We start from the raw sequence: 22,718 nt of genomic DNA on the forward strand, positions 1-22,718 counted from the left end.
AGCCCCAAACGAACCTATTAGCGAGCCTATTGGCAATGAGTTATTTCAACACTCTTAATGACAGTTATTATCAGTACAATATAACTATACAAATTAAGAATTAAAAAGTGCATCATAAGCTGACTAGAAGCAAATACTTCAATAAACTTGTGCCTTAGAAAAAGTTACTAGCTTAAAGTAAGAATGAACGTTTGATTAAAAGTGGTATAAGTGAAAATGGAGAACAAAGCTTCAATTGAGCAGAGAGGAATGAAAAGAACTGGTTAAGAACCAACGACAGCGAAATAGTGAGATTTTTAAAAATTAAGTGAAATGAATGAAAAAGCAACTACCTAGAACTTGGATAAGAAAGGAAAAGGATTAGCAGAGTAGAGATCCACCAAGAGGAGTTGGCTGCTGAATCGGGTAAAGAAGGTAAAAAAGCAGAGGCATGAGCAAAGGTCAGCAAGACGGGGACAAGTAGGTAGGTAAGAGTAACTCTCTTCTGTTAGAGAAGAAACTACTTGGGTGTAGAGACGTCAGAGAAGAAAATTGAAAAGAGAAAAAAAAGAGACTTGGGTTTTTGTCCATTGGTACTTGAGAGACTTGAGGCATAGCAGCAGCATAGAATCTAAGACAGTGTGCGTACATAAATTTATAGCAATCAAGTGTAAAAATAATAATAGGTATCTCGTAGGGAAAAATCCTTTAACGAATCATGACACTGTGTAATCATGGCCTTCAATTCATGCGAGAGCGAGAAATAGTGAGTTCAGTTCTGCCCATATCTCTTTATCACTTTTGTACAAAGGAATGCCATCAGTTTATCTGATTTTATCTTTGTACTTGAATATTTTGAGTATAGAAAGGTTCTCTTTCGAGTATTAAATTTGTATATGTCATATTATATTGTCAAAAAAATATCCTTCAATGTACTTCTTAATAGTGCACAACTGATAAATAAAAGAGTAGTTTTACACGTTTATGCTTATATTTATCTATAGTTTCTAGTACAATATGCACCTAGACACAAACGTAATAAAGTACTACTGGGGAAATTAATAATTAATAAGTGGTCGGTAGGTAAATAGATATCGAGATTAAAATATGAAATAAGTAACTTACACGTAATGGTGGAAACTTTTACAGCGACCACGGCTTACTTCACGAGCTTGCCTCCAAGTCGTCCACTGTAAGTATATCACAGCCAAAAGGTAATACTTAGCTTTGTTTTGCACTTTTTTGAAATACTGTAACGAGAAAATTCTGGAGTGTTTAAACGCGCACGACTCGATCGAATCGCAAGTTTTGTACCGACGTTAGCAAAATTAGGTAATCACAAACGACAAATTGATGTACAAATTGATAAAAAATCTTTCAAGTTTAGTTCTAACCTACAACTGACTTGTTTAAAACGAAATTCGCACGCGTGGCATACGGCTGCGGAGTGCGGACCAGTTCACCGAGCGCCTGACCGGACACCAACTACGAAAAATTGCTTGGGAGTTGCGAAAGTCAGTAAGTTTATTTAAAGTATGAACACTTATCACTTGTTTGCTCATGTGGATCATGGGAATTGAGCTTAAAACACGACCAATAATTGGCGATTAATCGTGGTACAGTAACCCATTAATACACGTATACGAAAGTGTTATTGGTTAGGTACAACTTTCTGGTGGTGCAAGCGTGTTTAGACTGAACACTGACGGTTAATTGTACTTATTCTGTTGGAACGAAGTAGGTGATTTCAAGGATCACGAAGAAAGAGAGGGACAAAAGATACGGTTGCTCGCTCTGAAGGTTATACGTAACGGATGCGTAGGTATAGGTATCTGCAGGCGGTATAATCCGGATGAGCTGCCGGGAGCCGCTAGCAGCGCTGCTGCTGCAAACGAGGTGTGGAAAGTCTCCGGGAGACGCTACTCGCGCGCGAAAATAAAGAGTGCAAGTACTTACATATACTTAAGTAAGTACAGGTACGAGTTGTGAATTGGTGCTGTGAAAGAGTTGCAGAGGAATAAACACGGCCATCTTCGAGAAATAGGATATATATACGTATATAAGCGCCCATAGCACGACAACGAAAGATAATCATCCCTTACATTGACGTGAGACGGGACGGCGGTAGGAGCAGAGAGATCGCAGAAAGATGGTGTCGAAAAGGATCAAGTACGCCCGGGCGCATCTCTCGCGGCGCCGGCACACTGCGATCCTGTCGAGGCCTCTCTTGAGACGCATTCAGAAGACCGACTTCAACTCCCTGGTAAGTCAGCCAGCCATGTAAGAGCACGAATCCTCGTATAAAAACCCTAGCTCTTGCTATTTCTTGCCTTTTCTCGTCGATGCTCTCGTATTTAACTTATTCACACCTCTGCTTTCTTCATTCTTACCAACTTAATCGCGAGCCAGCCGCAATTGCTGTTACTGCGACGAAACTTGTATCATGCAGCTAGAGCACTGGAGAGGATGAGTCGGGCTTAAGCCATTATCACGCCATTTTCTTGCGCCTAAAAACTTATTGTTTATACACTGAACTTTTTTCGTAGTGGATAAGTCCACATTAGGAGTGAGTAACCCCTCCCTAAAACTGTACTTTTGAACAGTTGATGACGCAATGACACGGAGGTATATATGAGGTTTGTTCATTTATCCACCTTGGAGTGCTCCGAGGCCTCCGAGCAATCCATAAATGAACACGAGTTCTTTGTCGGAGAACTCGGAGGCCTCCGAGATATCCTTATACTATATAGGTATACTCACTACAGCTGCTCATTGTTTACAAACATCAGTTATAAGCGGTGAGTATACCTATATAGTATAAGGATATCTCGGAGGCCTCCGAGTTCTCCGACAAAGAACTCATGTTCATTTGTGGATCGCTCGGAGGCCTCAGAGCGCTCCAAGGTGGATAATTGAACAAACCTATAATTAGGGTCTAGTGTGTACTTAATACCAATACAGGCAGAGATGAGTGATCTACTCATCTTTAATACTTACAGGTGGACGGCGTGCAACTTCCTTGATTAGTATTACGTATTACGGATTGCGTGCTCCATGTGACCGCGGCCTTACATTAGTACCTCAATCCACACTCGCTCAAATATGTATATGCATTTGTATGCAAACATGTTTTTACTCAGCAATAAAAGTATTTACTTGGGATACAGAAGCATCAGCAGTAGCGGTAACAGTAAAAAAATGGGCTCTGTTTGCTTCCATGTACTTGATGGGTGCGGAAAAAAAAAATATATACAACCAGATGAATAAGATGGCAGCACTACTGCAGCTCTACCAGCTATAGCTGGCAGCTTATTGCATCCTCATTAGTAGCCATAGGTGTAGATACCTACTTGTGTATCACTTCAATCCCGTCTCTTCTTCCATTACGATATTCTGGTTATTTTTTTCACGTGTTCCCTATAGCATATACATGCACACATTCGTCACACTCTGTTTTTTTTTTGTCTTCATAAACATTTACGGCTGGCATTAATTTATATTCCTTAAACAGCCGAGCAAGCAGCGTCGTAACCTAAAAACACCTTCTAAAGAAGAAGCAGATTTGAATTTAATGCACAAGCAAGCACATTACTACTATACGTAGGTAGGTTAGGTATATACATACCTAACTAGGTGCACGAGCTCGCAGAGTTTCCGCCTCCGCCTATTGTTTCGGAGCTATATTTTTAGTATGTTTTTTTGTTTTGTTTTTGCGTTGTACTTTATTCTCATTCGCGTGTTTTTACTAGAAAAAAAAAAAAAAAAAAAAAAAAAAGGAATGCCACAGGCTGCTGGCATCATTTTTAATTATTTTTCGCGCATGCAATAGTAGTAATATAATAACAATACAACTGTTTCTCTTCCTAGAGCAGTCTTCTTTTCATTTCAAGGGGTAATTTAGAGCCACCGCATCGAATGGGGGAGGTATAGCAGCGGCTGCAATATTTTTCGTCCGTTATTCACGAGTCAAAGAAAGTACAATACCTACAACCTACAACTGTCGGTTCTCACCTGTACCTATACGTGTAGGTAGACGCGCGCCCGGTGGTATATGATGGGCAAAAAGAATAGGAAAAGCCGATCGAGTCGCCGAGAGAGATATTAATTTGAGATTAGGGGTGCCATGTTTCACCGGACGCGGCAGGCAATCAAATGATCAGGAGGGCGCTTGCTCGTTACTTATACTTTTCCTCTGCAGTAGTTCTTGGCTCCTCTGTAAGGTAAAAGTACCGATGCTGGGACGCACTTTTGACTCTGTCCCAATAGTGGGACAGTCAATAACTAATAAACTTTTAAGAATTTTGTCAAGAAATAAACTAATTTCAGATGTTTAAAGTTGTGTCTTATTATATCAATAAAACTTATCATCTATTTTCAATTGCATTACAATGAAAAAAAAGTTTTTAAAAATACCTGTCTCATTATACGTACAATTTAAAACATAATCTCAAATTTCAGATGTCCCGTTGGTGAGGCACATAGATTCCATTGAAATAACATGTACGTCTCGCTATTGGGACATGCATTCTCAATGGTGTTTCGCGTTAGGTACAACATTACGTAGTAAGTTTTTATTAATGGTAATTATTTCTTGCCAAGACAAAATTATAAAAAAATTGTGTAATAAGTAGGAACACAAAATATATAAATAACAATTTAAATGTTCAAGTTATCTCCTAGATGTGATATTATATGAATTTTTAAACAAAATTTCACCAAAAATCGTCCCAGCATCGGTACTTTTACCTTATAGGTACCCGAAATTCTAACACGAATCGTGAGTAACACACACACCTGTACCTATAAAATGTGGTCGCTCGTAACTTTTATCAACAATAAAAACACCATCAGCAGAGAGCGACTCCCTATGATAATAATAATAATAATAATAGTAATAATAGTAATAAAAACAGGTAAGTCAATTGTTGTATATCGTCGCGTGCGCGCGGTCATTGTGATCAGCCTGCAGATTGGTTTTATTTTACAATATTTTAGTTCGCGCTCACAAGCAAGTATACGCGCTTACGGTGCACACACGCGAACGAGCGTAATTCGCGATAACAACACCGGGGGTAACGGCAATAATAATAATGACCTCACGTTTGCACTTCCTTATTGTATACGAAATTCCCCGGTGGAGAGATAACGAAGCCTGCCGCGCGCGTGTCCGATAGAAAGAGAGAGAGCCGCGCTGCTCCCTCCCTCCCTTCCCCCCCCCCGATTTGCTTTTATTAATCTCAACGATTCCGGCAGCAGCACCCACTTTTGCGCGTCACGTGCATGCATGCACGTGCGTGTAGATAATATATATAACGGCACCCGCGTATAGAAGGTACAACTGGGCGGAGTTGCGAAACTGCGCGCACCCCGAATTTTCGCGAAAGGCGTCGCATTCTGCCGCAGTTCCCGTGATATGCAGATTTCGGAAATTCCTGCCCAAGCAGGTAGCTGGATGGGTTATATTATACTCGGTGTAGTATAAGTTTGAGAGAGTCGCGTCCGCGGCGGCGCTAACGCGTTAGGTGGTTCTCTCGAGCCGAGATAGCAACTCCACGCGCATCCTCTCATTGTATAATTGGGTATAGGTCGGTAGGTATAGGTTGTACGTATAACTAATTTACTTAATCCTCTTCCGGCGCCAACTCAACGCTATTGCCCCCCACGTATCTGCAACTCTTGTTTATTTCATTTTTGTAATTGATGTGCGCACAGAATCTCCTTTTTCGGATGGACCAGTCGAGCTCGGTATACCGAACCTGTGAAAAAGTGGCTCGGGCTCATTGTTTATTGTTTAATTTTTCAGGTAGGTACACTGCAACAATCTCGGGACATCGTCCATTTCACGTGACTTCCCCCCGACCCCGACCATACGACCGTTACTTTACCTATACTTTTTATTCCTGCATCCAAGTGGCTCGATGTATAGGTACCTATATAATTATACCTAGCTCTCTGAGCTCTCTCCCTATATAATCAGTAGTGAAGTACGAGTTTGGTCAGACACCGTCACGTGATACGTATGCCTGTAATACCTATGATATAAATATACACTCACCTATGTATATGTACCGCGACATTATTTTTATTTATCGGAGGAAAAACTGTCACCAACCGGTATAATATATAATGTAAAATAAGCCTGAGAAAGAAATGAATTTTCGTCTTGTGCAAACATTCACCCGGACAATAAATTTTGCGTGCTGCAATTGCACACACGCGCTTATAGGTACCTGTATCATACCATCCTGCAGTTGTTTTTTTTTCTTTGTTTTTTTCCCCCCCATGCTACACCTACGTATAGATTTTCAAGTAATTAAAAGTCTGAAAGGAAGAAGAAGAAATGTGCTTTCACGTGCAGAGTTTATTTCATACATACTTGTGGGGAGAAAAAAAAAAAAAAAAAGGGTCATTAAAAATACCTAAGCGAGTGAACGCGCACAAATGAAGACGAGTTAACAGAAGTGCGTGTGTTTTTAAACAAATTTAATGTCGGAACGTATGCCACAACGCGAGCAACACAAGACATGAGCACAATTAGGTATACATATAATACTGCACATAAGTAAAGTAGATAAATAAGCGTAATTAGCGCACTTTGCGTTGGCTCTTTGGCTTGGTAAGCAAGAGGCGATCAATCATATAATATAAGTACATCGAGTGATGGAGAAAGCGATCAACGAGTTAACGACGTGTACTTAGCTGGTAGATAGTATAATAATATGTATGTGAAATAATAAATATAGCTGTGGTTCTGGATGGGACAGAGAGCAGGAGGTGTCAGCTTGTACGCATAAGGTTTGGGAGAGGGTATGGATGATGGAGGAGCTATAAATTTCGATAAATTTGACCCCCGGGGCTCCGTACCTATATATACATAAAATACACCACCATTGGCTCCCTTGTCCTCCTATCCGGCTCGTGCGGTGCGGTAATATGCCGATAGCGGCCTGAGTTGTTTGAAAATTCATTTTCCAGTCACGGCCCTTCTCGGTGAGCCGCGCAGCTCTCAAGGCCCGCGCGACCAAGCGGACCAAGATGATGGCCCAGCCGAAGCGAATCATGCCGCGCTACGAGAGCCACGGTCAAACGTGAGTAGTGCGACTTGACTTGTATATTACCCCAATAACCCCTTATATATTCAAGTATACCTTATTTTTGTTTACGATGAAAATCGGGAGTTGCACGAGCAAGTGGGGTGCGAAACTACGACACAAAGATGAAATCTCTCTCAGTGGGGAAGGTTTCTTCCACCTTCTCCCGATCCTTTAGCACTCGAGCAGTATCATTTCCAACATCTCTTTGCGTCCTCGCGCATCTCCGTCTATATGTATACAATAACTTAACATCTTCTTCTTCTTCTTCTTTTCAGGCAGAGTGTACGGATCCGGCATCAGCCGGAGGTCGGATTTCTCGGTGCGGGAGAGCCAAGCAAGCGAATCCTTGATCTGTCGCTGCCAAAGAAAAGGTCGGTGCCCAAACAATTTTCATTTTCCTCTCGCCACTGTCAGTGTAGATCTTTTCTCTCTCTCTCTCTCTCTCGGCTATCCCGCAGTCAGTGGAAGGTCGCTGTATGTGTGTATTCCCCATCCAGCGGCGGCCGATTTCCCTTTGACGTGCGAAAAAGTGATTTTGTTGAGTGACCGAGCCGGCTTCCATGCTCATGCAGGATACGAAATTGCCGTCCATCCCCCTCACGTTGTCTTGTATCGCTCGCCCCGTTCGTACCGTAGATTGCACTTCCCCCGTTTTTATATTCGCCCCTCCGACAATCAACCACCTACCACGACGACCGTTATTTATACACCACCTCCAGAAATGTGACTGCATGGGACACTGACAACATTTTTATCCTATTCTCCATTTTTTTCTTATTCAAGTCATGCATCATCCGAGCAGCTTTATTATCCTTATGTACTTGATGGTTAAGACTTTCGAAATCACGTTTAATTAATCTACGCAATAACATAATAGCTGCGATTCGGGAAGTAAAAAGGGCACACGAAGGGAGAAAGGATGGTTCATCAAGGCGCAGCTTAAACCGAGGAAGGCCGTCGTTCATCAGAATATAGGTATATCATCATCATTGTTATATTGTTATTGTTATTTCAACAATATTTTATTGTGCTGATGATGATGTTTTTATCTTTTCTGGTAGATTAAATTTATAAGTTGAACGACGGCAATCATCAGTAGGTATAATTATGTATAAGTATACATACTCACCACGTGCTGCAATAAGTGTAACTCGTAGATGCAGCATGCATACATATATACATATATATATAGTATATGTATAAATATGTACAAATTGTACTTTGTTGTGCGTTCGAGTGGAAGCGACAGAGGACGAATCATCAGCGGGACGACGGGGAGAGCGCCGCTGATTGCTTTCTCTTCTCCTTGTAGATATGTCTGGAGCTTCCCTATATGTATAATGCGTGTATACCTAAAAGGCGATGACGCCGACATAGCTGCTAAGAGAGAGGTATACAATGCCTCCTCGCGCACTCGTCTTTGGCGTGACAACGGGGCAAAATCTCTTCGAGTCCCATCCTCCAGTTCTCCTCTTCAATCCCTCTTATCCTGCAGCTGTTGCAAAGTCGCACGGGCATTGCTGTCCCCACCGCCGCCGTTTAATTTGCGCGTCTTTCTCTCGCGGCGCAGTCTATTGTATACTTATACACACAAAGGCCTCGACGCTCTTTTTGACGAACAACATTCCTCCTCCTCCTCTGCGCCTTCGTAGCGCGCCTCGGTACATATTTATATTATATACATGTACATCGGTTTTGTGCACACATACCTACCACCTATACGTACAGTTGTATGCCTGCGTGTCTGTCAATCCCATACTCCGATGTCTGCATGTTACCTATTATTTTCTTCTCTCTCTCTCTCTCTCTCTCTCTCTCTCTCTCTGATGTGGGTGGCTGTATATTATGTTATATAGATAGCCAAATCCAACGACTACGTCGGCGTTCAATTTATGGCTGCATCATGTCAACCGAGAGAAATAAGTACACGCGAGATGGGAAAAGTCAGCAAAGCCGTCGGCGTCGTCCTGCCTCTATATTATATATAAGTACCTATGTACTTACCTACAAATGCGTATAAATAAATATATATATACCCGTTCTTATAATGCACCACCTCTGCCTTTGCAATTATAATGGCCACATTGGTGATATTTTTTATTTATCACCCCATAGCTTCTCTTTTCTTCTTCTCCTGTTTTTTTCCATTTAGCGCCCAAACTACGCCACGTCTTGTTTTTTACTTCGGCGTATCATTATAAAATATACCTACGTACTGAAAAATCAAGTCCATGGTTACAAAGAAAAAAAAAAAAAAAAAAAAAAAAAAAAAAAAAATACTCCAATTTTTTTCCTCAATTTTCTTCATCATTAACAACAGGCGCCCGCATAAAAATATCTGGCTCTGGATTCAAAGCCAAGCAACGTGTGATAATTTGTACAATAACATCTTCCCCCCTCCCCTACCCTACTCCGTGTATGCCGTCACCAAAAAAACAGTTGATATACTTATATCTGTTGGTGCGAGCTGACGTTGCAGGATGAGCTTCGAGGAAGTGAGAGCGTCAACTATAGCAAAGACTGCAAAGAGGCCAGCGTAGGGTTGGCGTATACATGTATGTGCGTGTGTATAGAACAATCTGTATCGAGGTAGGTACATGTATACCTACACGTAAGGGTTATTCCAAAGATCTGCAAATAAGGAAGGCGCATCGTCCGGTATAATGTATACAGGTGCTGCAGAGGCAAAGGAAAAAGGCCGCGTGCACGTCACTTTCGGGAAAAAGCAATACATCGCGTGCACATCTCCTTACCGTCCGTGTATCACATATGAAGCCACAACACAACATGGACACGGTAAAAAGCACTCTCTCTCCTCCCCTTTGACCCCTCGGCCCTTCTTCTTAACTCCCTTTTGTTATTTTCTTGCTCTCATACCTGCAGTTATAGCCTCCCAAATCGCATAGGTATAAATATATAAGTTTATTCTCTACGGTGCTCTTAATAAATAATCACACGACATGGGCCATAAACACCTCAAAACTCTATTATGCCTATTTAATTATACAGTCTTCCATCCTAATGGCTTCTTTTTTTTCCACCGGCAATAATGTTATCGCTGCATGTATAAACTATATATAGCTCGCTGGTGTATACCGGGCAGATGTATAATATCTATACTTTTTTTTTCGTTTCACAACTTTTTCGTAGATCGGGGCTATTTGTTTTCATTGCCAAAGTCGTAAAAATTCACACATCCCCTTCCACTCTTTTGTTTTTTCAATTCTCGTTGCTTTCATTCATTTGACATTTTAATAGACAAATCGGTAAATCGATGGATAATTTGTAGGTGATACAGAGACGCGGCTTTTGTTTATATAATTATGTGTATGAATGCAATTTCCTTGATCGTAACTTACCCTACTCTTCGAAAAAAGTTCTTGTGCTCGTGCCATATGGATGTTATTATATACGATGATGTATACGAAGCAGAAAAGCTGCATGCATCCACGGCAACGGCAGGTACAGCACGTTTCTGTGCCGCGCGCTCAATTTGCCTTTATTGAAAACTTGCGAGGCTTTAACCGATAGATAATGTAAAATCTGTACATGTATAAACATCTTGACTTTTGTCGTTGTAGATATATATATATATATATATCATAAACCGATACTATGAACAACCGTTTGTCTGTGTCTGTAATATTATCCTGTGGGTACATCGACATTGTCGTGGCATTTTTTTTTTTTTTTTTTTTCATTACCCGCTGCCCTCGGCGTCGAGCTCTATTATTGTTTCATACAAACACGCCCAAACTAGTCCATATTTCAGTATTAAATTGTTCGAGCTCTTCATTATCATTCCTAATCAACCAATTGAAATCACTTTTAAGTGACACACACATATACATATATATATATATATGTATGTATAACCGGAGAAGTTGACAAGGGACGGGCAAAATTAACTGCTAATTGTACCAATCAAAAAATAAAATTGAAACAACAGCAACAAGCGCGGATACCTGAACCTGGATATATTATAGGCGCACATATGCGACTCGCGTGTATATACACGTCAGGGAATTGGAAGAAAGAAAGAGGCGATCAATTTAATGGAGCGTATCGGTATCCAATCGTATTTAATTGTAACATAAAAAGGTCACAGTTATACAGAGTTATATACTTTGCGCGGGAGGGGCACGCTTTATTCATTACATCCGATTCATCGGAATTCAATCGTAGGCGTTGGTATACATAGGTATATATGCTTAGTTGTCGTGTCGGGTGTCCCGCACAGTGCACGTATATATGTTGTGTGGGAGTGGGCAAGCGAGAAAACCCACTTACTTTTTATATATACGTATACCTATACAGGCGAAACGAAAGCATCCGGATCTCATTGTTCTCCTCTCTCTCTCTCTCCCCCCTCCCCCTCCCTCATCCCTTTTTATTTCTTTTTCCTTCATTTTCACGTAATTTTATTTTTCGTTCCCTTTCGACTCGGTGCCAACTTTCGGCAAGTAGAAAACTTTATTATATACTAATTGCGCACTTGATGCTGCACCCCGGCTTGCAGGCAATTTAAATATCATTATCGAACTGTAAGCCTTCGATTCTTTTCAATTGTACAAAGGTACAAGAGAGCTCTTTTTTTTTTCTCCATTCAATTATTGTAGGAATAACTTAAATAGTATAGGTAATAATAATGATCAAACAAAAATTTCCCATTGCCACATTGCGCATGTATCTATTACGGACATGGGTGGTTTGATGGGCACTATATATAATATTAAAACGCTAATCGTATACAATTTTGTACAGTTTTAGCGTTGCAGCGAGCGATACACTGCATGAACAAGTATAGGTTTTTAATTGTTTTATCTTTTCTTCTAACCTTTCCATGCGATATTGTCGCCTCCCCATAAAAGGTCGCACTGCGATCAGATGAAAACAATTTTAACTTTTACTTTTTCCCCAACTGTCGTATACACAAGCATGAAAAGTATCCACCTACAGTACCTGAATGTATAAATAATAATAATAATAATAATAATAATAATAATAATAATACGCGCATGTAATGTAGGTACATTGTAATGATGTAATTTTTTTCTAAATCGTCGCAGTGCCCTGCTTCACGCCAGGATGTACGTCTCTAGCGCGGGCAATCGGAATCTGCTGGCCAACATAAGCGGGAGGCTCCAGGCGATTCGCAAATCAAGATACCAGAAGTACCGAGTTATCAGCAACTCGCTCGCCCAGCGGGCCGCCGCCAGAGAGTAAGCGCTTCCCTCCACTTTATCTCTGTATATATGTATACTGCACCCCGTGTTTACCCAATTTTTCGTTACCTACTGATGTTTGTGCACCTTGTTAATCTGCCCTCTCTGTATTTTTTTTTTTTCCGTAATTCTTTGACTACTGCAGTAAATTACTTCTTTTCACGCGTAAATTTGTTCCCCTCCCCCCCTTCTTTCTTTCGTGATGCTTACCCGGTTGGGTACTCTTTTCCTCCTCAAATAGGTACATTCGCCCGGCGGTAACACTTATTTGCCGGCTGCAGCCTCCCTCCGTTCTTGTTTTCACTCTCTCTGGAGCAGTGCTTCATTGTGTCCTTTCCATCACGCCGTCGCTCTCGGAAGCCCGTACTGCCCCGTACCCATATCCTTCTTTTTCCCCCTGTTCGGCGTCTCGCAAGCTATAAAACATGGCTCGCTCCCCATCCGCGATCGGTCCGAGGAGGAGGGAGGGGTGCGGGTCGCCTCCTCCTCTGCAGTCCTCCCAAGCTTATCGATTTTTCGCTCGGCTCGATTGAATGCCTCGTGATTTTCGGTCTGATTTTGCTTTCCATTCTTACTCCTTCTCCCCGTGATGCGGTCCCATCCCCCGCCTCCTCTTTATTGTTGCGCGTTACGCTGACAGCCGGCTCTCGTGGGTTACGTAGTATATACCTATATATAACGAAACCGCTCGACCGAGCATCGGAAACAATTTTGTGCCTTTTGCCGCTCGATCGGCTCTTACTTTGACTCCTTGAGTGCCCCCGCGCACGCAGTCGCGAATCTTCGCAGCCACTTACCCGCGGCTTACAGACTCGACAAATAATACCTATCAATCGAGTCATTTTCATTGGCCCACAATCAAAGCCCATCACTCGACTTATACTATCCTTATTGTTATTATTATTACTACTACTACTACTACTATCATTGAACCTGCGTATCTACTGTTGGTCGTTGCTTTTTTATCTCAATCGTCGTCACTGGCATTCAAATGCTAAACAGTTTGAATTAATTTTGCTGTAAACTCTCTTGCGCGCGCCATATACACTTTTTTTTTTTTTTTTTTTCTTTTTCCATATCCTGTAGAAACGTTGAACATTATATTTTATAAATATATTATCGTAAAAATGTGAACATATAATATAGTATAGCATTTATAAGTATAGCATCTACGCATCGAAACGTCGAGCGGTTCAAAAAGCCCATGTGAAATAGTGAAGCGCGAAAATGTAATAAATAAAGATGTGGGCGAAAAAAAAAATGTTAAAAAATATACGCACGCGCGCGCGATGATAAAATGACGAACGGCTGCAAGTTTCGTTCATTGAAAAAACACAATTTATTTAATTTGTTGCGTGCCGAAAAAAAAGCAATTGCATCGTGAAGAAATTCGGGCCATTTGTTTTGTTTTTATCATCCGCGCGAATAATCTACTTTTGTTTTTTTAGGATTTTCGTGAAACCCCTGGTTTTATTACGGATGAAGTAGGTAGTAAAAAACAAGTGGCCTCGTATACATACATACATACATACATACGCGAATCTTACACAAGGAACCGGATTTATCCATGTATACAAGTTGTTCCACCTCGTAGGTATTTGCCGTGCGTATGATTTATTTTATATGGGGCACACGGGGTTATACACTTATCAGCCTGGCACTTACGTGACTAATTACATACAGATGGGCGTGAAAATAACTTCCAAGGATGATCGATATACACATTACAGATACCCCCGATTCATGAAAATTCACCCCCATCACTCGAAACTTTGCGTAACGAAGCGTAACGCGGTTATCCTCGTAAGTAGGTATAGGTACACATAACATACGCCGGTGGCCGTTCTAGCTCGGCCTGTACACACAACATATCCTACATTTATCCACAGTATATATAGGTGGTGGGTGGAAGGTAATCGATACCTACCCGGCATAATTGAAGTGAAAATGCAAACTCGGTGTTTGTTTCATAAATTTTCCGCGTGCCCGGGCGTGCATTACGCTGTACCCGTTTTCCGCGCGAGAGCAGTCAATTTCCACTCCCCGACATGCACATACAACATATACATCCCGAGTGGCAGTGTTTCTCTATATATCGCTGGAGGATGCAGTGCCAAGCCGTGATCTTTCACGGATTAATTTACAAGCAAAGCCCATTTCTCTGTGCCTACCTAACGTGACAATACCTTACATATATATATACATATATAGATTACCAGCAGCAGTAAAGCGCAACTGCTGCAGGGCACGAAACTTTTCTTAAAACTTTTAATGCCGGTAGATCTGATGTGTTGTTAAGTAAGTGGGTATCACTAGGTGGTGGTCGTATATACTATAGTGTAGTATCGACTCGATCGTTTTTTTATCCACAAAGTTTCGTCTAGGGTTAAAAGCGGTTAAAAGGTCCGCGCCAGGGGTCCCCAAAGGTGATGATGGATTTACCGTGAGGTTACCATAACCAAATTTTTTTTAGCATTGCAACTTGACTGTCATTGTACTTTTACTTGAAACTGATCAGTATGGGTGTGTAATGTGTATGATGTAATAGGGTGCACGTAAACCACAGACGCGCGCTTCTCGTCCGATGCCCCTTTGCTTGTTCTCGCTTGCCAACCCGTTCGGTTGTTATTATTCATAAGTATACATAATTATACCGTGTATATACGGCACTCGATAAAGGGCATGCGTTTCTTTGAGGCAAAAAAAACGAGTAAAAGATCCGGCTACAAGCGCACTGAGGGTTGTTGTGGTAATTTTTACCAAGTTGTATGTATATTATATGGGATGCGTACCGTGAGCGTACTCATTTGAAAAAAATGTTGGCTCATCTCGTTCGTTCGTCCCTTCCGACAGTCAAGCTCCCTGATCATGAAAGTGCATATATTATAGGGTTGGTAGGGACTTTTGTGAATACAGTTGGGTGACTTTCCCGCCCCTCGCCGCATCGTTGCCAGTTAAATTAGCCATTGTGCTTGACTGTAGGAACACTTTTGTCGCTGCAGGTTGAAGATTAGGCAAAAGTTGCACCAAGTTCTCAGGAAACCGGCGGATTGGGAGAGGCACTACAAAGTCCTGGCGAGGCTCGCTGCGCCCAAGAGCACACACAGACCACCGAAGCCAAAGGTACGCAATGGTTGTACAATATCATCAGTTTTTTCAATTTTATGTTCATACTTGAGTACTAAGAAGTGCGAGCGTCATCCTCTCCCCGATTTTTTTTTTTTTTTTTTTTTTTCATACTATAACCTTGCAAAAAATTGGTACATCCGCTCGTATCAGGAGCCAAAAAATGTTTTTCATTGATAAGAAAATTCAACCCTCTCTAGCCGATAATCTGAATTTAATTTTTCAAAAAAAATTGTAAAATTTGGTTGGAGTAAGTTCAACCGATTGTAGTGATTAAATAATTCTTGATGAAGCATTAAGACACGGGGCTCTTGAATTCTTCATAAAAAAGAAAAAAAGAAAAAAAGAAAAAAAAAAAGTATTATAGTTATGGCAAACAGCAGAAAAAATTATTGATAACACTTATTGATACGAGGAATGAGGAATGCCTATATGTAAATATATGGAAAATGATGTCGAGTAAATAATGTATAATATGTGATTAAATGAAATGTATGTACGTGTACTATTTATACCGTGGGTGTAGAAACATCGGGCTAGCGCAAAGGGCGGAAAGGCCGGGATCAGGCGGCTGTTTGACCCGCAGCGGACAAACATGCTGGCCATGCCGATGACGAAGCATCAGGACCACGGGCGGGATCCCTTTTCCGTGGCCCGTTCCGCCCTCAGCTACAAGATAACCGAGCACGTGGTTAAACTCGCCACCGTCGAGCCGAAGCAGGCCCCGCGCTACCTACAACCCGGTGCTGTCCGACCCGGCGCGCTGCAGTACGTCGGTGAGTGCAGCAACAGTCATACTTACCTAAGATATATTATATCAATGCGCCTTTTTTTCATTATCTCTCTCTCTCTCTCTCTCTCTCTCTCTCTGTTACGCCCTGGAGAAATCCACAAGTATATATTTATACCTATATTATGTACTTACAAGTGCTTATGTTTGGTAAATTGATGTGTTCGATAAAGCGAGCGATCGAATTCTGGTGCTGGCGAAACCGGCCGAGCGGCAGCCAGGATTGGAGACCAACCTCAAGGAGAACGCGTTTTCGGTCCTGCCACGGGCTCTAAAGGCGATCTGCCGGCCGCGCGTCAAGGTCCTCGCCAATCCGAAACACCGCGTCCGTAGGTCCTGACCGCCATGCGATACCCTATATATTATATATTTATGCCCTCGGTTTTTTCTTCCCTCCATGATTAATCATTGTCTTGTAATAAACGATTCGTTTCCACCCAACAACTACATTATACATATACGTTCAATTTTTCTTTTTGCTTTCACTTTTAACCCGATAACCACTATATAATTATATAATACGCACCTACATCATATTATTTACTCGAAAAACACACCAACCACTATTATTATACATCATCATTGTTATAATAACAATAATAACAATAATAACAATAATAATAATAATAATAATAATAATAATAATAATAAATTGCCAAGGGTGCAGACCTTCATATAATCAGGCAGGTATATTGTTATTATTATTATTATTATTATTATTATTATTACGATTATATATGTATACTGTCAAAAAGAGAGAGAGCACGCAACAACGAAATATATATATACATATATCACAAAAATATACAGCAGCTCATCTGTTTTGGGTATTGAATAGCGCGCAAAGTGTGTAAACAGCCCATTAATATCGGCACTGCTCCCTTTTTTCCTCCCGTCCGTCCGTTTGTCAATAGCTATAATATACAACACATACATATACGTGGATTTAACGTGCACGCATGCATGCATTTTCTCTTTTTAACTTATTTGGCAAAGTGCATGCAAGGGGCGACGCGACGTAATACCAGCAACGAGTACCACGTATGTGTATATATATATATATGTATATGCATGCATGTACAATAAATAAAACTTGTGCATCTTTTGCTACAGTTAGGGAGGTATACGTGTGGTGGTGGGTGATGTAGGGACAAACTCATTGAAAATAAAGCATTTCCTCCCTCCTCCTCCTCGCTCGAGTGACAAATCAGTTGTTTGCGCCGTCGTCGTGCTCTCCGCTGCACACACACCCCCGGTATTTGCTGGCCAGATGCAATAAACCTCCATTAGTACGCTACAGACACGAGATCTTTCTCCCCGCGCAAAAGGACTGCAGCACTTATATTTACAATATATTCATGTGTATAATATATACAACAGCTAATGATTATTATAATGATGATGCTTATATACTTTTTCTTCTTTTACATATACATATATACTTGCTTACCCATACATAATATAGTATAGAGCACATCTTCTGGAGTTCGGCCAGCAAAGCTATACTTACCTACATATTTAAACCCGCGAGAAGAGCTTTATCTATTTGTGTATACATATTAATATAACGTAATGGAAGGCGGGTTACAGGACATAATATTATACACATAATATGTTGCCGCAGTGGAAGAAAACACACACACACCTACCCATAATATATTATGTATATTATATTTAATTCTTATACTCTTTGTTTACCTCGATATTCTCACACTCTTTTTTTTTTTGACCCTCTTTCTTGTAAAACCTCTTCCTCTAGGTTTTTTGCTCACGTAAGTAAGTAAGTAAGTAAGTAAATTCTTAATTCCTCTCTTTTCTCCTCACGTAGGGTGTATTATTATTATAACTATTGGGTTGATGCAGGGCATTTAATTTGCCTCGAGAGGTTAACCAAGTCTGTGGCTTCTACTACTACCACCCCCTACACCATACGAGCTCCTCAAAATGTCCATATCCTTGATTTTATACCCATACCTATACCTATAGGCGCGCCAGGGGGGCATGATCAGATGTACGCGTGCACAAATATTGTACATACATTTAAGTACACGTTACAGGTAAGTAAATAAATAATATTGAGCTGCTTGCAACAACAATGGAGTAGGTAGGCAACGATAAATATACAGAATACTTATTCTGCTGGTCTTATCTCGGAGAGCTTCGGATCTAATCCACATATTATGGGGTATCTTGAAAGGTACACCAACACCTTATACACGGCATGCATCACGCGAGTAGTCGTCGCGTATACAGTCGCGGCTTCATCGATTAAAGGTATTTTTTCGTCTCAGGTATAACACCTAAGTATATTAATATATAGGGTACCCTGTTGGATCACCTGCATCTCGAGTCCCGCCGATGGTGGAAAATTTTGCAGCGTCTATTGCTCGGGATATCTGATAAACTTACCGCACGCCTATATGTACACACAAACTACGGTTCTCGATTGGATTTACTATTTTTATCAAAGTACAAACGCGACGGTGAAAAAATAGCTGAATTTATTGGCACTGGAACGAAAAAACAGATGGACTCGGAAGGAAATAAAAAAATAGTAGAGCAAATCCATGCACGCGCTGCAGGAATAGCTGATGGTACAGCCGTGGAGCGTCATATTGGCGAAAACTCGATGACGGGAACAAGTGGCCTGCAGAGACCGAGTGGGCGAGCGAAAATGGAAAAAACACCGTGGCTGTATAAGAGAGAGAGAGAGATTTGGGGGGTGTATATATTTATGTACAGGTGGAGCGGTGACGCATCGAATGCGTGTGGCAGTTTTTCGATTTTCGCGCGACGCATCACGCTGCAGTCTCCCCTCCCCCCCTCTCGCTCCATAAGCTCTCTCTACATGTATATATATATATATGTATACATAGGTCTCTCTCTCTCTCTTTGCGTGTTATTTAAAATTCAAATTTCAGGCGAAACAAGGCGATAGCGGCCAATTGCCCGACGGGGCGGGGGGAGGGGGCTTTGGACTCTTTCGAGTAAGTAATAACAACAACGAAGACTATGGGTACTGCATCACGCACGATGGGTATAATTGTTTTATACACCCGCAATTACAAGCATATACATATATTCATTGGCTGATGGTGCAGCAGTTTCATTTTTTTTTTTTTTTTACTCGGACGCGTCATGATATGTACAACAATATACCGTACAGGTGCAGCTTGTTTGATCAAAAGATATATAGTATATAGCGACGAGGGTTGTAGTTGATGCGATGAGAGACCAAACTAGATCCTGTACGGTATAAAAGCGTATATATATAAGAGTGGCAGCCAGTGTGTGCATGACTCCGCGTGCGATACTACGATACTAGTAGCGTAGCTGCACACACACACACACACACACGCACGCACGGGCTGTGCAAACACGCGCAACCAAATCCGTGCAGAGGCCAGAGCGCGGCTACAGGCGTGAATTTTTATCGAGCACCGAGTGAAATACGCTTGACATGGCTTCAAGGGCGTTTTTCACGCCAATTGCGCGAATAAATTTGAAAAATGCTCTCTCCGCTGTGCACTCTGCACTTTCATCCAACCCCCCGGACACTCAGCACCCATTTTCACCCGCTGCCTGCCTACATCTACACTTTACCGTATATGCGTAACCGTGCTCCCTTTACCCCCTTAGGTATATGTGTTTTAGCTCCCTTCCTTTTTTTTCTATTATTATTATTATTATTATTATATGCACACAAAATTACGGTTCTATAAATAATGACAATTTGGTTATGGAAATCGCAAATAACAAAACCTATCCATGGGACAATCACTTTTGGCTTACTTTACTTATTGCAGCCTCTAAGAGAACAACGTAAGTACCTACACATAGTTTTTAAACGTTAATTAAGTAGGTAAAACGTGACAAACATTTTTTACAAAAATTTACATGTTGGTAACAATGTCAACTCATATCTCAAAAAGTACCGGATTATTCGATTGATCCACTTTTATTAAACCGAAAAATTTGTTATGTTTTAAGATACTCCCGGAAGATATTATACACAAGCGATTGTCACGAAGTTGCGCATGAAATAATAATATGATAATAATAATATGCCCGTAAAATATACGGCTTGGGACTTGGCTAACCAGAATACTTAATTGTATAATGGAAATGCTTATATCGGTGTTGAGAATGTGGGACAAAGCCTCATACCTATAATGTTCTTTTACGGACTATAGTCGACGGCTCTACATAAATATTTTCCATAGCCATGAAGTAAATACTACACCAACTTATAGGTATTATCTGCAAAGAAGCCTATTACTTAAGTGGTAGGTATACGATGCATGCAGTTTGGGGAGAAAGGCCAATCGAGACTCATTCGGTCCCCCTGTTGTACTACGAGTTGTCACTATCCCTACGTAACATGATAATATGTACGTACATACGTAGTCCTTTAATCCGTCAATTATTTGTACAGTATTTGAGCAATGTGGATCCAAAGCTTTTCAGCGCGCGCCCTAAATAACGACGCTTGAAAATTTTTTATTGCCAAATCCTTAGCCATAAAATTTCCCTAATAGACCGTTATGGCCGGAGAACTTCAACAGCGGCCGCACACGTCCACCTTCCCAGGCCAGCCACAACTCACCATGGCTACATCCATACGGACCGGCCTTGCATCACACCCATATATATTTTTGCTCGCATCGACGAATAAATCGATAATTACTTGGCATCGATCCAACCAACGAACCAGCCACTAGACGCAACAACATATCGTAACCCCACTATCCCGATTATTTGATTATCATTATTATTAATTATATCAGCATTATCGTCGTCGTTGTGACAATTCTATTCGTATAATATATATAGATATAAGCGAGTACGTCGAATGATGAGTATATACTTATTGTTGTGTTTGTTATTATATTATTACTACTATATAATGCGATGCGATGCGATACCAACAGCTTTTAAGCAAAGTGAAAAGTCAATTCGCCAGCACTCTCGGCAGTTACCGTTGCCCTATAGCTTTCACCTCTTTTTTCATTCGTTATTCTCTCCTTTTTTTTTATCCACCGGTGAACATCTCGTGCGAGCCATTATAAATATTCAAAGGTCAAACAGGTCGGTGCTCGTATAAGAGGAGGAGGAGCTTTCGAGAAAAACCCGGTGGGCCATCGCACCTGTTCTCTACCGTCCTATTATATTTACAACAACAAATACGTGGCCGGAATAATGCCGCACCACCAACAACCAACCGTATCTGTGTGTAGCTCCATACTTCCTGCATGGACCCCTTATTATTATTTCTTTTCTCTCGACGGAACAACACATCCAACGCTTTGATGTGTTTGTTTCGCGCCATCCAGCCCCTACCCATGTTTTTCTCTCTTTCCCCATTCTACCAATCACCCGGTTTTGTCTGTTATTGGCTCATCGTTGTTGCTCGACCCGATGATTTGTTCATTCATTCATTTATACGGGTACGACCCCTTCCCTCGGGTTAAAAACCTTTTGACGTTCTTTCGTTTGGCGAAACACATGGTACGTTAATAGATACACATATAATATGTGCATACATATCCGACGTTCGCTCGGTATGGCGTATAGGCAAACCTGATGTTCGATTTCCATACCTTTCGAATTTCACTTTTTTTTTTTTTTAATGCTTACATTCATTGATTTTACATAATCGCTGTGCCAAAACGAGAGCCCGAAGTAAAAAAATATTGTGACGAATAGTTCAGGGCATCCTATGTATATTGTGACACATTATTCAGTTGTGTGGTTGCTCTTTTGTGAGCATATATTGTTGGGATAAAGTTATACATACGGTAAACAACGCAGGGCCGTGTACTACCATATATGCGTTTTATTCTACAGCGAAGCTGTGCATTGTAATCGGTTCCGCATCACAAACCGAGCACCATCATAATATATTATCTGTATAGCAGCACGGCGGTGCCGGCGGATATGTATACCTATAAAAATATATTATTACTTGCACTCACCGGCACATGGGTATACCTAGTAGGTAATTGTGCCAAGTGGTGTTGTGGATACTTAGATCAGCGCTGGATTGATTTTTATGACGGTAAAAAAAAAAAAATTATAATACAAATAATAATAATAATAATAATGATAAATCTCTCTGAAAACCCCCCGCCGTCCCTTTATGCATCTCTTGCCATTGTCAAAGACTTCTCTACCTACCCGGTTATATATGCAGTAGGCAACGCAATAATGCAGGTGTGCCTATATACACATAGGTTAGTGGGTGGCTCGAATTTATGGGTCGCAAGTGTTTGGCAAGCGTCGGGTAATTACTATCATGCGAGGGCGAGATCGTGCTTTCCCGCAACCGATTTTGCCACCACTACCCCGCATTTACATACACCGCGATGCAGGCAGGCAGTACATGTATATCATGTAACCGATTCAGCGCGGTTTTTCAAATACACAAAATTTATATATACGTATAATTATTTTTCGGACTATTGGTGAGGCATGACCGATTTCAAATGCGATCGTAGACGGGGA

At 41.1% G+C, this 22,718-nt stretch overlaps 1 protein-coding gene across 1 annotated transcript; it reads left to right on the forward strand.

Annotated features, from left to right (window-relative positions):
• The first annotated feature begins 2,128 nt into the window (after window positions 1-2,128).
• On the forward strand, window positions 2,129-16,554 carry Theg (Testicular haploid expressed gene). Its single transcript, XM_089588827.1, has 7 exons — window positions 2,129-2,242; window positions 6,955-7,067; window positions 7,349-7,444; window positions 12,143-12,295; window positions 15,301-15,421; window positions 15,951-16,200; window positions 16,388-16,554. Exons 1-7 carry the CDS (start codon window positions 2,129-2,131, stop codon window positions 16,552-16,554), a joined length of 1,014 nt encoding a protein of 337 aa, XP_089444953.1.
• The last annotated feature ends 6,164 nt before the right edge of the window (window positions 16,555-22,718 follow it).

This window comes from Copidosoma floridanum, unplaced genomic scaffold (assembly GCF_036245765.1).
Source record: "Copidosoma floridanum isolate Cflo_tuat_1 unplaced genomic scaffold, Cflo_Japanese_pri ptg000007l, whole genome shotgun sequence".
In the NCBI taxonomy this organism is placed as follows: Eukaryota; Metazoa; Arthropoda; class Insecta; order Hymenoptera; family Encyrtidae; genus Copidosoma; species Copidosoma floridanum.